We start from the raw sequence: 13954 nt of genomic DNA on the forward strand, positions 1-13954 counted from the left end.
TTAATCGCGGGGTTTTGATATTTGAGAGAAAACGGCACGTTCCGCTGAATTTTGTAACGTTTATTAATTTACATGTAGAAAAACACTTTACATTTCTGAATGTGCCTTTTATTGTGTTTATGCAGAACTCTGACACATAGACATCTCTCCAACAACGATAGAAAAAAAAATTTTATCAGACTTGTATCAAAATAAAATCATGGGAAAATAGTGAATCAAAAGAAAAAAAAAAAAGAAAGGAAAAAACAAATCGAGTCCCACAAGAGACAATGGCCACGGTTTTCACAGAAAACACCTGAATACGTTTGGCCCTGGTGATAGTGGTTTGTAGCCGGGTTCGGCTCAGTTGAACACTGATAGAGCAGAAAAGACCCACACGAGTCCGAGAACATGAACGCACAGCAAATCAAGCCATAGCATCAACACCGATTCTCCTGATTGTCACACTACACAGAACCACAGCGGATTTCTCTTTAGCAGGCTAGGATCACTCTCCATCACAAAGTATCGATTCAAGTATTCAGCGGGACTTCGAAAATGCAAAAGGTGGCGGTTCTGAATAGCATTAACCCCTCGAGTACACGGCGTATCCAAAAATGGGGGGCCAAAAGTGAACACAATGCCAATTCGTGAATGCATTTCAGTGCAAATGATTAGGTTTTGAAAAAAAGTGTACTGAATTAATCCAGGACCATGCGTGAGGCACTTTTCGTGCCGGATAAATGTGGAAACTTGAAAGCTTCTACGCATTTCATAGAAGCGCGGTTTCTCCCTCTTCAATAGAAACCTGAAAATAAAACATCACAACAGTACGGCAAGAGGGTCTGAATTCAACCAGAAAATCTTAAAATAAAAAGTTCTGTGCTGTAGTAGTAACGTTTCAAAGTGTTGATCTGATTATGCAAGGAATACCCGGCGTGCCGATTATAATTCAGACAACCGCACATCCGGTATCTGGGGTTCTGGCCACCAGGAGAAGCTTAAGGGAACCGTACGCCGCTGGCCGAAGACTATTATTTACACCGCGTCCTAGTGGTTACACTCAAGAGTTACGTAGTACAATCTTTAGCAGTCAGGTCAGTGGTACACAGAATCACAATAAAAATATACACGTTCAGGAATCACTATTTACACGTAGGCCGCAAAGTCTAGTGGTCCGGCTCTTCACGAAGCATCTCAGCTCTTCTCACAGCGTTCCAGAGAAGAGTAAAACGGAGAAGACACGAGACAACGTTCAGATCCGATGAAGCAACTGTTCGACCGAAGCAGGCGGGACTGTGCCGTCACAGACGCAAACGTCCTGTTTCAGTTTCTGTGCATGAGGCTCGCTTCGAGTCCTGTTGCCCACTAGTGGTGGCTTCGAGGAACGGCAGCTTGCAGGCGAGTTAGTGTCCGTGCTGAGGAGGAAGGGGCGGCCCGTTTACCCCGGGGTGGTAAAACGCACAGTTATTTTCATACCGACAGTTTCCCTTCATCATGAAGTGGCGGCACACCGGCCTCTTTGACATGTCTGAAGTAAAACGAAAAGGTTGTTGTTATTTACAGGCTCAAAAGTGAGAATGAAGACAGAATTACATTTTTGGGGTGAATCATTTCTTTAAATGTAGGAAAATTAATCAAACGTACCACCCATGTTGTTGTGTCCCCCACGCGGTCCTCCTCGCCCCCCTCGTCCTCTGAAGCCCGGGTCTCCTCCTCGCCCTCTCCCCCGGTGGAAGTGTCCTCCTCGGTGTGGGCCTCCTCTCATGGAGTCGTCGCCCCAGTAGTTGCCGTTGTCGGCCCCGCGGCCCTGTGGCCCGGGCGGAGGGCCCATCATGCGTGGGCCACCGGCATTGAAGGGAGGGCCGTGGCCGTGGGGGGGAAGGGGATGGTTGAAATGTGGTCCAGGGGGCTTGTTCGGAGGGAAACCGCCGTTCATTGGCATCGGCATGTTGTTCATGTTGTTCATGTTCATGCCGGGGCCATGGCCAAGCAGACCCGTGTTCACTGAGAAGTGAGGGAAACAGAACATCACATACGCTGCTTGACCACTGTGTGGTTGTGCCTCAACACAGCATTTTTTGTTACGATTAACCAAAACTAACGATAAAAGGCTTTAGTTTACTGAAATATATCTGAAATAAAATTAAAGACCTTAAATGAAAACGTGAATATAAATTAGTCCAAATGAAAACGTGAAAAAAAAAAAAAATTTACAATTACTGTACAATTACTGATTGAAAATGAACTGATATAAGTATTAATAAGTGCAGATGTTACTGAAACTAAAACTTAAAAGCTGAATAAACTAACAAAATCAATGTATAAAAAAAAAAAAAAAAAAGAACTCCGAAAGCACAAATAATTAACTTTTGGTTAACTGAAAATATTCAACAACAAAAAGAAAATTAAGAAATATTACAATAGTACATAAACAACACTAAACAGCTGAAAGAGAGCAAACACATACTTGGTGGAGCATTGGCAGGTTGGTTTTGATTCTGGTTCTGGTTTTGTTGCAGGGAGCCCAAAAGCTGCTTGATCTTATCAGAGAAATCAGGCTGTTTGATCAGGTCCTCTGGAGACTGGTTAGATCCCTGAGCACCCTGAAAGCCAGAATGAGATGCTTTAAATTAAGGCCGTCGCACATTTCATGTGGTAAATAACACATACTGTACATATCCAATAAATCTTACCATAATAGATGAGAGTAGCTCCTGCACATTAACAGCAGGGTTATTACTGGCTGGTGGGGTGTTGCCTTGCGCCTGAGGGCTGCGGCCGCTGTTGCCCAGACTTCCCATGAGGTTAGCTAGAACAGGAGGCAGCTTGGAGCCTTCATTAGAGCCTGAAGAGCCGCCAGAGGCAGCAGCGTCAGTGGGCTCGATGTAATTCTCCTCTGTACTGCAGTCCTACGACACCACAGAGGAAAGAGATCATCAACATGCCCCATCTGATACTTCATAATGAAAGAAAAAAAATGGGAAAGGTAATTGACTGTCTTACCTCATCCAGTGGGATGAGACGAGGAGGCATGGGCTCATACGGCTCAGGGTCTGGCTCATGAGGAGTGTCTGGAACACTGCAGAGACAGAAGCAAACCATATATGTCCATTTACAGCTCCTCAAGACATTTCTAAGCCTGTTTACATTTTTCATGATTCATTTGTGCAAGGGTTTTAATATTCAACAAAATAATAATGTTAATATTAAATAAAAACCTAATGGGAAATAAATAACACAATCTGAAACAAAATAATAAAAAGTATACATAAAACTAACATTAAAAAAAAAACACACACAATTGTATTAAAACTTAAAATGCAAAAAAGCTATTTAGTATTTTTAATTAACTTTAACAGCATATAAATAATACCAATGCCACCATTATTAATATCATGGCCAACTTTTTTAAAATCGAGTCAAATCCACATCTACATATGGGTTTTAATACGCCATACTATGGGCATTAAATCTTAAAATCCACTAAACATGACACAATACAAGCGTCGTCTTACCTCTCTTTGCTGAGGAAGATCTCCTGCAGAATGCCCATCTCTCGGTCTCTCTGGATCATCTTCTCTCTGCTGCTGGAACCAGGAATGACCAGGCTGCCTACGAGGGTCAGAGGTCGCGGAGGAGTCCAGGGCACCCTCTCCTCCATGGTGTCGTGAGAAAGACGACGAGCCATTTCAAACGTCTGCCTGTCCATCATCAGCTCTCGTTTGGCTGCCTCACCGAAGTCCTTAATTTTATTAACGTTCACTGAGAGAGGGAAAAAAAAAAGTGAAGATTATTACTGAACAAAAGTATTTTCAAAAATTAATAGATTTATATAGCAGTACGACTGTTTATTTTATGGTATTTTTTATTAAAGAGATGGACAAACTTAAAAACCTTACAAACCTCAAGCTTTTAAAGTGCAGTGTAAGTAAAGAAAGTGTTGCTTTACCTCTTTCAGTCTCATCCAGGTCAAAGTAGAAGTACTCTTTGAGATGGTCCTCTTCCGCCCACCGAACGCTCTTCTTTTTCTTTCCTTTCTTAGTCAGACTCTCCTCCTCACCGCGAGGTTCAGACAGAGCATTGGGTTTGTCACCTTAAAACGTGAAACAAGGCGTTTTAAACTCAGCATGTTCTTCCAGGCGGCTCTCACTGAGGCTGTGGCATAAATTTCTACTCCGCTGGACTCACCGGTTTCCATTGCATCAGGGTCCTCGGTGGGCACGGGTGTGCCGGGCTGCTCCAGTTCTTGATTCTCATGAGGAGGTGTCTGAGATGAGGGCGCCTCGGGGGAAGACGGTTTGGCCTGCGCGCCCGAGTATGACTGAGGCCTGCTGTCAAACGGACAGGGCTGTGGAGCGCAAGAGAGACGAGAGGAACAAAACACAGTTAGTGGCTCTGGGGGCGATTCAAATCCATCAAGCATAAACGCATTGTCTGATGTGGCACACCTTGTTAGTGGTAGGGGAAGCTGCTTTTGGTTTCTTTTTCTTGATCTTAATGCCAGGCACTGGAGCCGAGTTGAGGGCATCCAGAAATCCAGTGCCTTCCATCGCTAAAAGGATGAGAAATGGATATTAAGCACCGGTCGGAGAGGAAACTCTACTTTTTTTTGCAGATTATCATAATCATATTGCTCATACTGCTGAATGGGCATACTCACGCTGTGGGGGTATAAGTTTGACTTTGATCTCTTTGGCAGAGTTGGGGGTGGTGTTAAGGGGCTTGTACTTCTTCTCCACTGGTGGTGCATCGGTCGGCGATGTGCTGAACGAACAAAGTCAGAGTTTAATGATTCGTTGTCAAACCCTCTGATGTAAAACTGCATTCAAATTCATTCAAATCATGAATCCATCCTGGATCGCACGTGCCTGTTCATTATTCACGAGAAAGAAATGGATTGTCCATTTACCTTGGCCTTTTGAGAACAGCTGGCTTGATGTTGTATTTATCTCCGAGTTGGGGTGCAATAGGGGGCCTTTTTACAAGAACTGGAGCTGGACTCTCCACCTCCAAACCTGAAGACGCAATGTTTAAAGTAAATGTAAATGGATCATTTATAAAAAACAAAACTACTAATATATATATATATATATATATATATATATATATATATATATATATATATATATATATATATATATATATATATATATATATATATATATATATATATAAATAAATTCTAATGTAATTAATTAAATTCATGAAAAAACCCACCAAAAACAAAAATACTATTTAAAAAAACAACAACACATACCTAAATATCATTATATTACATTTTTTTTAAAAGAAATACTAAAAGTAACACTGTTGACTAACCTGTGGAGCGGATCTTTGCGTGACTTGGAGCATAAGCTTTTGGTTTGTCTTTCTTCTTCTCCTCTTCTGCTCCTTTTTCTCTGGGTTTCACCTCTGGGCGCACTTTTCCATCTTCTTTTTTTCGTTTCTTGTCTGGTGGAAAAAATAAAAGAAAAAAATAAAAAGAGTCTGATTATTTGCCAATAAAGGGTACCCCACTTTCTAATAATTCAAGTTAAAAGTGCATCAAGTCTACTGTAACAAAAACCAGATTGGCATAGAAGACGATGTAAACTGTAAACCGTACCATTGGGTGAGGCTCCACTGGAGACACTCTGAGAGCGGATAATAGCCATCCAGCCGTCCACCAGCACTGACGCCAGCTTTCTCAGCTCTGAGAGAAAGACAGAGGAAGAGTTCAAACCTGTGCTCTGGTAGACAGTAAGCAGACTGCCTGGCATTGATTCATAGAACATGTGCTCTTACCTTCAGTCTCGCCGCTCTTACTCAGATGTTTCACCAGCTTGGCTGTGTTGTTCTAGCAGGAGAGAAGACGACAGACAGAGAGCAGGTGTTAGAAGACTGCGGGGGCACGCGTGAGAGTGTTATGGGCCATGGTGTGGTGAAGTACCTGTTTGAGGTGGTCCACAGTCAGGGGGAGTTTCTGAAGGGTGAGCAGTATGAGCTGCAGCAGAGGGGTGTTAGTGGTGGTCTTTGAGTAGGTGAGCCAAGAGTTCAACAACTTGTAGCCTCCAACTCGAATAAATCTGAGTGGAAGAGACAAAGTTAAGCATAACCTTGAGAACAAAAAGGCTTCAAATGTTTCTTTAGATGGATATTATTCTTACCGATTAAGTACATCGTGTGATTTTGTCTGCAGTAAGATGTTTAGATACATGCATCTGCTGACCATTTTATGTGAGGCCTTCATGAGACTGTTTTAAAAGAGGAAAATAATATCGGTTAATGGAATTAATGGCTCTTTAGAAGGTATCCAGAAAATTAAAATACGGCCTCTCACCTGAAGACTTTAGCAACTCCCTCAAGGCTTCGTAGCTCTCCATCCTTCCCCAGCAGAGCTTCAACTCCTTTTAGCACCTCTCTGGGGTCCACCGGGCCCACGGCCATAGCTGCTTACTGACAGAGGGAGAGAAAACAGGGGTTATTCAAGTGCTTATGCCACTGGGGGAAAAAAAAAATCTGGATATGACATTAAATCACCCAATCAATACTGAAATAATGAGATCAGAGCATTTCAGAAGAGCTCACTGGAACAGGACAACGTTTTATCTTTGAAAAGTTTCTTGTAGTGCACACTCACAAAGGCAACTGTGGATCTTAAGTAACTTTGAAACAACACATTCAAAGACATCAGGAACTGGTCACATGACTACCAAAGACATCACAGAACAGCTGCTGTCAACTCTGCATGTAAGCACCCAAAGACCGGAGAAAAGTTAGATGTTTGCTTCTTTATATAATGTGTATATATATATATATATATATATATATATATATATATATATATATATATATAATATATATATATATATGTAAAAACGTAATTAGATACGGATGATGTCTTATAATTTTTTTTGGGTCACACCCGATACAATCACGACCACGGAGCAGGCTGTCTCCGTTCTGTTCACAACAGCAGCAAAGTAACAAATGTATGTTTTCATTAATAAATACACTACTGCAAGCAACAGTTGGTTCACAAATTCATGTTTCATCACTTATAAAATGATGCTATTGCAAAACTTTCTCTTAAGATTATTAATAGAGCCCCAAAATCTTTATAACAACATAACTATTACACTCCGGCTGACTACTGAATCCTTCTTGGTAAATAAAATGTTTAATATATAATGTCTGGTGGGCTGTCAATATTTACTGGACTTTCTGGTACTAGAAAGGGGCAGCTGCTACAACTGTTATAGTTTAACATCTGACTGCAGACTGAATTACACAGCGTTCATGTAACCAATCATCTAGAATAATCGAATAAGTCTGTCACTTATTTAATTATGCGAGAAACTCAAACCGGATGACTGGTTATGTGAACGCTGCGTAATGTAGTTCATAATTTGAAAAAAGGCAAAAAAAAAAAAAAAGTCTTATTACATGTGTCATGTCACTGTCACAAACCCACCTGCTTTTTATATACTCTGTACATTACCCAAAGTAAACATCACAGGTACAAAAGACAAATAATATAATGGCTGTGAAGTAATGTGCATTCAGGTTATTACACAATTTAAATAATAAGAACTATACAAGAGCAGAAATGAGTGGAAAAGGACAAAATTAAAATTTGAGAATGCACTTAAGAGTTAAAACATAGTTTTTACAATTTCTTTTATTAGCAATTAAGTAATTTTTATAGTGATAACCCTTGTAACCCTCCAAAAGTTCAATTGTAGCACAACTAAGATGTCAAGAAAAACTAGGAAGGGCACAGTAAAGGTGTTCAAACGATTGACTGGATTTTCTTGTTTATCAGAAAGCGCCGTAACACGTCAGCTGTAAACCACACAGAGACTCTGGCATTAAAATTATTTCTTCCTTGTTAAGACGCTGCTGTGATCCATCTGTCTATAAATTAACAGATGAATGGTCCTATAATAAAATGAGATGTTTGTAAACAATTACAAACCAAAACATTTACAATATTATAAGTAGCACCTGTATTACAAAGTCTGAAAATAAAAATAGATTAAAGACTTCACCCATATCCACAACTGTCATTGCTATGGGGTTGATGGATATAAACTGTGCGCGACCCACTTAGATTAAGTGTCTTTCGAATGAATTGTAACATTTAAATTACAAATTAAATTTGATACAATGCACTTACTGTGTACACAATTATTTTTGTAATTGCATCAACAGAACCTACCCCAACCTAATCTTACCAGTTTCCCAACTTAATGCTTTGCAGAACACAATAAATACAATGCACCAAATAAATACACAACAACAAAATAGATACTTTTTTTTGCGGTGCACAGTAGTTAAATCAACTTAATATAAAGTGTGACCAACAAGTATGCTAGTTTTAAACTGTAAGTTTTAAATATTTTCCAAATACTACAGGTTATTAACTAGACCCTTTTATGTTTTAGGTATGTTTTATGTAGACCTACACAGAAGTACTAGGGAAAAAGGGAAAAAAAAGTGCCTTAGTGAGTCTATTTCCTCAATTTTCGTTGCATTTGGCTACATTTCTAATGTTGCCAATTCTGTCAATTTTGGCAAAAAAAGTGTCAAATAAAACTTTCATGAATTTAACAATTTTAAATGTGAAAAAAATATAAACGAAGGAAATAGACTCTGAAAGACGTGATGATCAATATTCAGTTGCAATAAACTCCTTAAGTAAGCAGCTGTATTATCACTAAGGGTTAACTTAAGGTGTTTTGTGCGACTGAGAACAAGATCGTCTAAGTTTTATGTCGCCACCATGTGGTCATCTCTAAACATACACAATTTACAGAAACCGTTTTTGCCACGCGGCAATAAGTAACCCCAAGTGTCATTGTGATCAAGACATGTTAAATTACAGAAACAATGAGAACATGTGCAATACTGCAATATTAGAGAAAAATAATAGATGGGCATATGCCAGTGATAATATCTGATGTAGTTAAAGTCAATTACAAAAAGGCGGCTGAGGGCAGAGTTCCTGGTCGAGAGCGCGCGCGCACGAGAGAGAGAGAGAGAGAGAGAGAGAGGAAAGAGAGAGAGAGTCACGTCATTTGCCCTGCCCACGCGGAGCAAAAGAGAGTATTTCTGCCTTCAGTTCCTCTCACTACAGCACACTTGACTGGACACCGGCGAGACTAAACAACTAACTACAGCAGAAAATGAACAACGGGGCGAATTATACATGTGTGTGTATATATAGATATATACACCGAATGTATATAGATTTTTACGACTATTAAGCATGCATGTGTTTAGCAACGTTTAAATCCACGTTCTACATAATTTCCAAAACAGTAAAAAAAAGGTCTACTAATGTCGAAAAAGTTAGAATTTACTCACTTTTGATCGTGTGAGAAATCAGGTTTTGTCTTACCCGTAACACTGTAGTCGAAGAACTTTTTATAGTCACAACCGAACTCCTTAAACACGGAACAATACACACAACTCCTGGAAACGTCACACAGTTGTCATAACAAACAGGGAAAAGTCAACAAGATCGTGCATGCACTGGAGAGAAAAGATTAACATCGTATCTGTCAGGTTTCTGGTGGGAGAAACACATTTTAACTTCAAAAAAAAAAAAAAAAAAAAAAAAAAGTCACATTACACCATGCCCTGTGCAAGACTGCAACGCTACAGTCGATGGAACCTACTTTCACTTTTTAATCGAGTGTAACATAAACAGCTGGCATCTTTGCGCAAGTGCCACGATGGTTTTGTGTTAGAACTCGTCAACACAACGCATCCAGTGTGGCTCTGACTAAAGGCCAGCAATATGAAATTTACGCCTCTGCTCAACAGCGGCCGCACGGGGATTTGATTCGCCATCTGTCGAAGTCTCCCTCTCTCATATAGCAGCTCGCCCCGAGCTGACAGCGGCTCCTCTGGTTGGCTGAAGTCGGGGGGTGAGCCACGCCCACTATCTTTAACCGCTTGTCTTCGCGAACGGGTGTCTGTCTGGTCGCCATCTTTGAATCCCAACAAGTTTTTAAAAACACAACGGCTGCGTCCCCCCGCCTGCTATTCGTCTCGCCCGCTTGCAAAGTCCTACTATATTTACCCCGCTGGCGACTCACGGATATTAAGACGACACCTCGAGCTGTATTTGGGGATGGTGGCGACGCGAGACAGCCATTCCGAACTACAGCGTTTCCCGTAGATCCAGCCAGAAAAACAAAGCCACCATTGCCTCGAGTGATCCGAGCAAAAGGACAACCCGTCCGCCATTTTAAAGCAAAATCGACAAGACAAATAATACCCTGTCTAACGTACGCACTCGTTAAGCACACGACACAAAAATGCAATCTTTATAGTCAGACTGCTATGCATTTTTATAAGTTATCATTGCCTAGGGAGGTTTATTTCACCAAAACTAGCTCAACGGGTATCCGGTTCCGCCGACTAATAACGGCTAACGACATTATTGAGCAAAATGTTGCATTTCAGTCTGCTTTGTCTCTCTCCGTTCGGCTAAATCCACAGGCGCCACTCGGCAATCTTTATGTGCAGATTGCGTTGGTTGTTCCAGTGAGCTCTCCTCTGAAAAGAATGCAGTTTATAAAAAGCCCCAATTGAATGCAGTCACTTCCTGGCTCTGCCTATGGCAATCTTTATGTACAGATTGCTTATGATCAGCGATGGCTAGCTTATTATTCGATGGTTTATCGTTACTTTAATAATCATTAGGATTACTCCGTCTCACACACAAAGAGAAGCAGGGCGTTGAAGCCGCTGCTCTGGCTTTGCGGTGTGAGCTCATACACTAGCTAGCTCTGCCTCGCTTTATCTCAGCATGCTGCCTGCTTCTAGAAACTGTGGCGCATTTAGGTCGCCACGCTCGATACAGCTATGAATTTTAATCTCTATTTATATCTGGAATCATTTTCAACAAAGACAACTGGTTAACTGTTACGGAGTTTCGATTCAAATTGGTTTGAAAGAACACTTACTATTAATACCTCTCCTCTGCGTCTCGGGTTGCTATTAATATATTGTGCTTAACAGCAACAATTTTCAGCTTTTTAACAGTTTAAGAGAACGTAAACTGTCATGACTTTAGCATTATTGGCTGAAAAATGGCATAATGGGCGGGATTGTGGTGGCTGAAATTGAGCTTTTCCTTCTTGAACAATCTGGAGCAAAAAAGTAGTAAGCGAATGTCCGTTACTCGAGCAGAAAAAAATGAGTTTTTGGGGCTTTGGTCTTCGCACACAGTTGAAAAATCCTCGACGCCAGATCTTCACTGAGACCGACTCAGACCTGAAACGAAACAACAACACAAAGAGACGTTAGAGAAAAACCGAGTATGTGGCGGCGGAAATCCAGACAACGATCAAACGGTCGTTTCTGCCGAGAGAAAGTGACGTGGTAGCCCAACTTTGGGATAAAAGTCGTCTTTTAAATCACAAAAAGGTGGAGAGCCGTCCTCCGACGTGACACTTACCTCAGACAAATCCAGGAATGCTCTGGAAAGGGTGGGACTCGGTATATATAGTTCTGACGTTTTTCGCGTCATCCGCGTCTCGCGCACGCGCTGTCGTGCGTTTCTTTCAACACAAAATGGAGTCGGCGGTCACGCGCGCCTCTAGAAACGACCTTCCTCTGTGTGATTCAAGGACGAGCCCATCCCCCGCCCCGGTTTCCGGGCTATTTTACGTGCTTTCCGTGTAAAGATAATCATCGATTGGTTGGATTTTTAAAAATAAAAACGATATAAGAGTTTACTCCACATCCCCGTGAAACAATATCGGCGTATTCCTTTGTGCAAATACAATAAATAACGGTTGTAAGGCAGATTAGCCTTTATGCAAATCACTCCAATGCTGTGGTGTTCAAAGTGTGGGTTAAGATTAAACGTTAATTCATTAAAACGGTCATTTATATAACCACAAATGATATTCCTGAAACAAAAAGGCAAAACACGGGCACAAAATGCAATGACGACGTTAGCAGGCAAACCGACCAACAATCGTTTCAGGGAAAAACATAAAACAAAAATGTGATTTCTGTGTGGAATATTTGACTGGGCAACTGTATGAGTTGTTTTAAAATAAACAAAAAGGAAAACAATAAACGCGCACTTCCGTCAAAGTACACTTTAACCTCTCTACAACTTCCTTTGATACAAAGACAAAATGGCAGCCTACTTACAACGCATTGGAGTAGTTATCTGCCGCACATTTCCCCTCGTTTTACAACGAAATATTCAAGCACAGGTTGGTTACAGATAAACTATTTCAATATGTGTTTCTTTTCTTTTTATACATAATGCACAACTGTGTCTGTTGTTGTTGTTGTTGTTACGGTTCACTCGTTTCGCGACCAGCATAAAAGACAGTTTACGCGGTTTGTATTTGCAGAGAATCCGTGATTGGAAAATAACTGCTCCATTTCTGCACCTGAATCTTCGTGCTTTATCATCAACACCTTCTGCTGATGGCGCCGAGGTACCGTCTAAATATTCAAACAGACCATGGAAATACATAGAAAGTGAAGGTAAATATGATCGACAAAATGATTGCATTAGGTACTTGTGGTAAAACAGCGTTTAGTATTCTCAAAATCTCTCTTTAGAGTACATTGAACGCTATGGATCAAAGCCTGTGTGGTCTAACTATAGGAGGAACCACAAGGGGGGCATCCCTCCTCAAAAGACAAGAAAGACCTGTATTGTAAGTGCACGCTTCTTTTGAATTTTGATTTAATTGATTGTTCAGATGATTTGTTTTTTTCAGTCCATTGAATATGTGCTAATGGGGATGATTGTCTTGTCATAGAGAGGTGATAAGATATGCAGCAACGCTTGTCCCATCTGTCGTGATCCAAACATCATCGTCCATTACAAGGTTTGTTTTTCAAATTTGTGTCTTTTTTTTTATTGTGTGAGAACAATGTATTTGCAATAATATAATGTAATGTGTATATACACGTTTTTTCTCTGCAGAATGTGAACTTATTGCAGCAGTTCATTTGTCCTCAAACAGGATTTGTGTATGATTGCACTCAAACCGGTAATTATTTTTTAATGCATCGGCGTGTCACATTTCTGGTATTATCATGATCTGATCAACATTTTTCATCTTTGATTGTTTCCTCAGGTGTGTGTATGAAACAACAGAAACTAATTAACAAGGCAATCGAAACTGCTAGAGATTGTGGTAAATTTTTTTGTTATAAGTACCAGTGTGCACAAACAAGTCTTTTTATAAAAAGAAATTATCCGTTTCATTATGTTTCCTCATTCATGTTTTTATTCTTTCTTTGTTTAAGGTTTAATCTTTGTCCAGTTACCTCATGTTGAGTACTCTAAAGAAGACTACTCAAACACTCACGGTGCTGTAGCACCAACCCCTGCCCCGTTTTCTCCCAGTTCTGGAGAACTGTGGTATCACTGGTATGGGAGTATAAAACCAGATGAGCGAGAACTTGTGAGGGTCAAGCGAGTATACAAAGATTACCTGAAACCAGATGTGTGAATCTTATTGTAAAAGAAAAGACATTAGTCAGAGCAGATACTGTGTATTTTGCATTAGATTGAGGCAGTTGGGGATAGACTTACGGCGAGTCCTAAATCACATGTATTATTTAAAACTCATTTATGGCATTTTGTATACTCCAGTGTCTTCCAGCCGTGTTCCTGGAGCCCCCCGACATTGCATGTTTCCTTAATCAAACACACCTGATTCAGAACCACTGGTCTCCTGAAAGCCTTTTCCTTGTTTGTTGTGAAACGGCAGTACCGCCTATTAAACGCACTGTGCTCCTATCCCTCACTCATTTTCATTCCTGTCAGAAATTACACATTGTGTTACTCTGACTAAAGTCTATTTAAATCAAAATTTCATCCAAATGAGGTTTTCATAATGCGCAAGAAGAAAATGTGCATTTCCATTCATGCCGTTACATTTTGTCCAGGCAAGACAAACATAATATAAAATCTCAAATAAAACCTCTAAACCTCAAC

At 40.5% G+C, this 13954-nt stretch overlaps 2 protein-coding genes across 3 annotated transcripts; one reads left to right on the forward strand and one right to left on the reverse strand.

Moving 5' to 3' along the window:
• Positions 1 to 45: 45 nt before the first annotated feature.
• Positions 46 to 11250, reverse strand: ppp1r10 (protein phosphatase 1, regulatory subunit 10). 2 transcript variants are annotated; one of them, XM_043218401.1, is made up of 18 exons: positions 10941 to 11250; positions 6302 to 6417; positions 6129 to 6215; positions 5912 to 6047; positions 5767 to 5818; positions 5588 to 5674; positions 5302 to 5433; positions 4892 to 4997; positions 4643 to 4746; positions 4431 to 4534; positions 4171 to 4330; positions 3932 to 4075; positions 3498 to 3744; positions 2986 to 3061; positions 2676 to 2891; positions 2450 to 2585; positions 1627 to 1986; positions 46 to 1510 (listed from the first exon to the last, which is right to left on the reverse strand). In XM_043218401.1, exons 2-18 carry the CDS (start codon positions 6406 to 6408, stop codon positions 1386 to 1388), a joined length of 2379 nt encoding a protein of 792 aa, XP_043074336.1. In that variant the 5' UTR covers positions 6409 to 6417; positions 10941 to 11250; the 3' UTR covers positions 46 to 1385. The 2 variants fall into 2 exon arrangements, with proteins under 2 accessions (XP_043074336.1, XP_043074337.1); XM_043218402.1 differs by having other exon boundaries at positions 9365 to 11250.
• Positions 11251 to 12056: 806 nt separating this feature from the next.
• Positions 12057 to 13953, forward strand: mrps18b (mitochondrial ribosomal protein S18B). The gene is made up of 7 exons (XM_043218403.1): positions 12057 to 12206; positions 12351 to 12486; positions 12565 to 12662; positions 12768 to 12836; positions 12935 to 13001; positions 13089 to 13148; positions 13261 to 13953. The coding sequence occupies exons 1-7, from the start codon at positions 12126 to 12128 to the stop codon at positions 13464 to 13466; spliced, it is 717 nt and encodes a 238-aa protein (XP_043074338.1). The 5' UTR covers positions 12057 to 12125; the 3' UTR covers positions 13467 to 13953.
• The last annotated feature ends 1 nt before the right edge of the window (position 13954 follows it).

The sequence above is a fragment of the Puntigrus tetrazona genome, chromosome 19 (assembly GCF_018831695.1).
Source record: "Puntigrus tetrazona isolate hp1 chromosome 19, ASM1883169v1, whole genome shotgun sequence".
Classification (NCBI taxonomy): domain Eukaryota; kingdom Metazoa; phylum Chordata; class Actinopteri; order Cypriniformes; family Cyprinidae; genus Puntigrus; species Puntigrus tetrazona.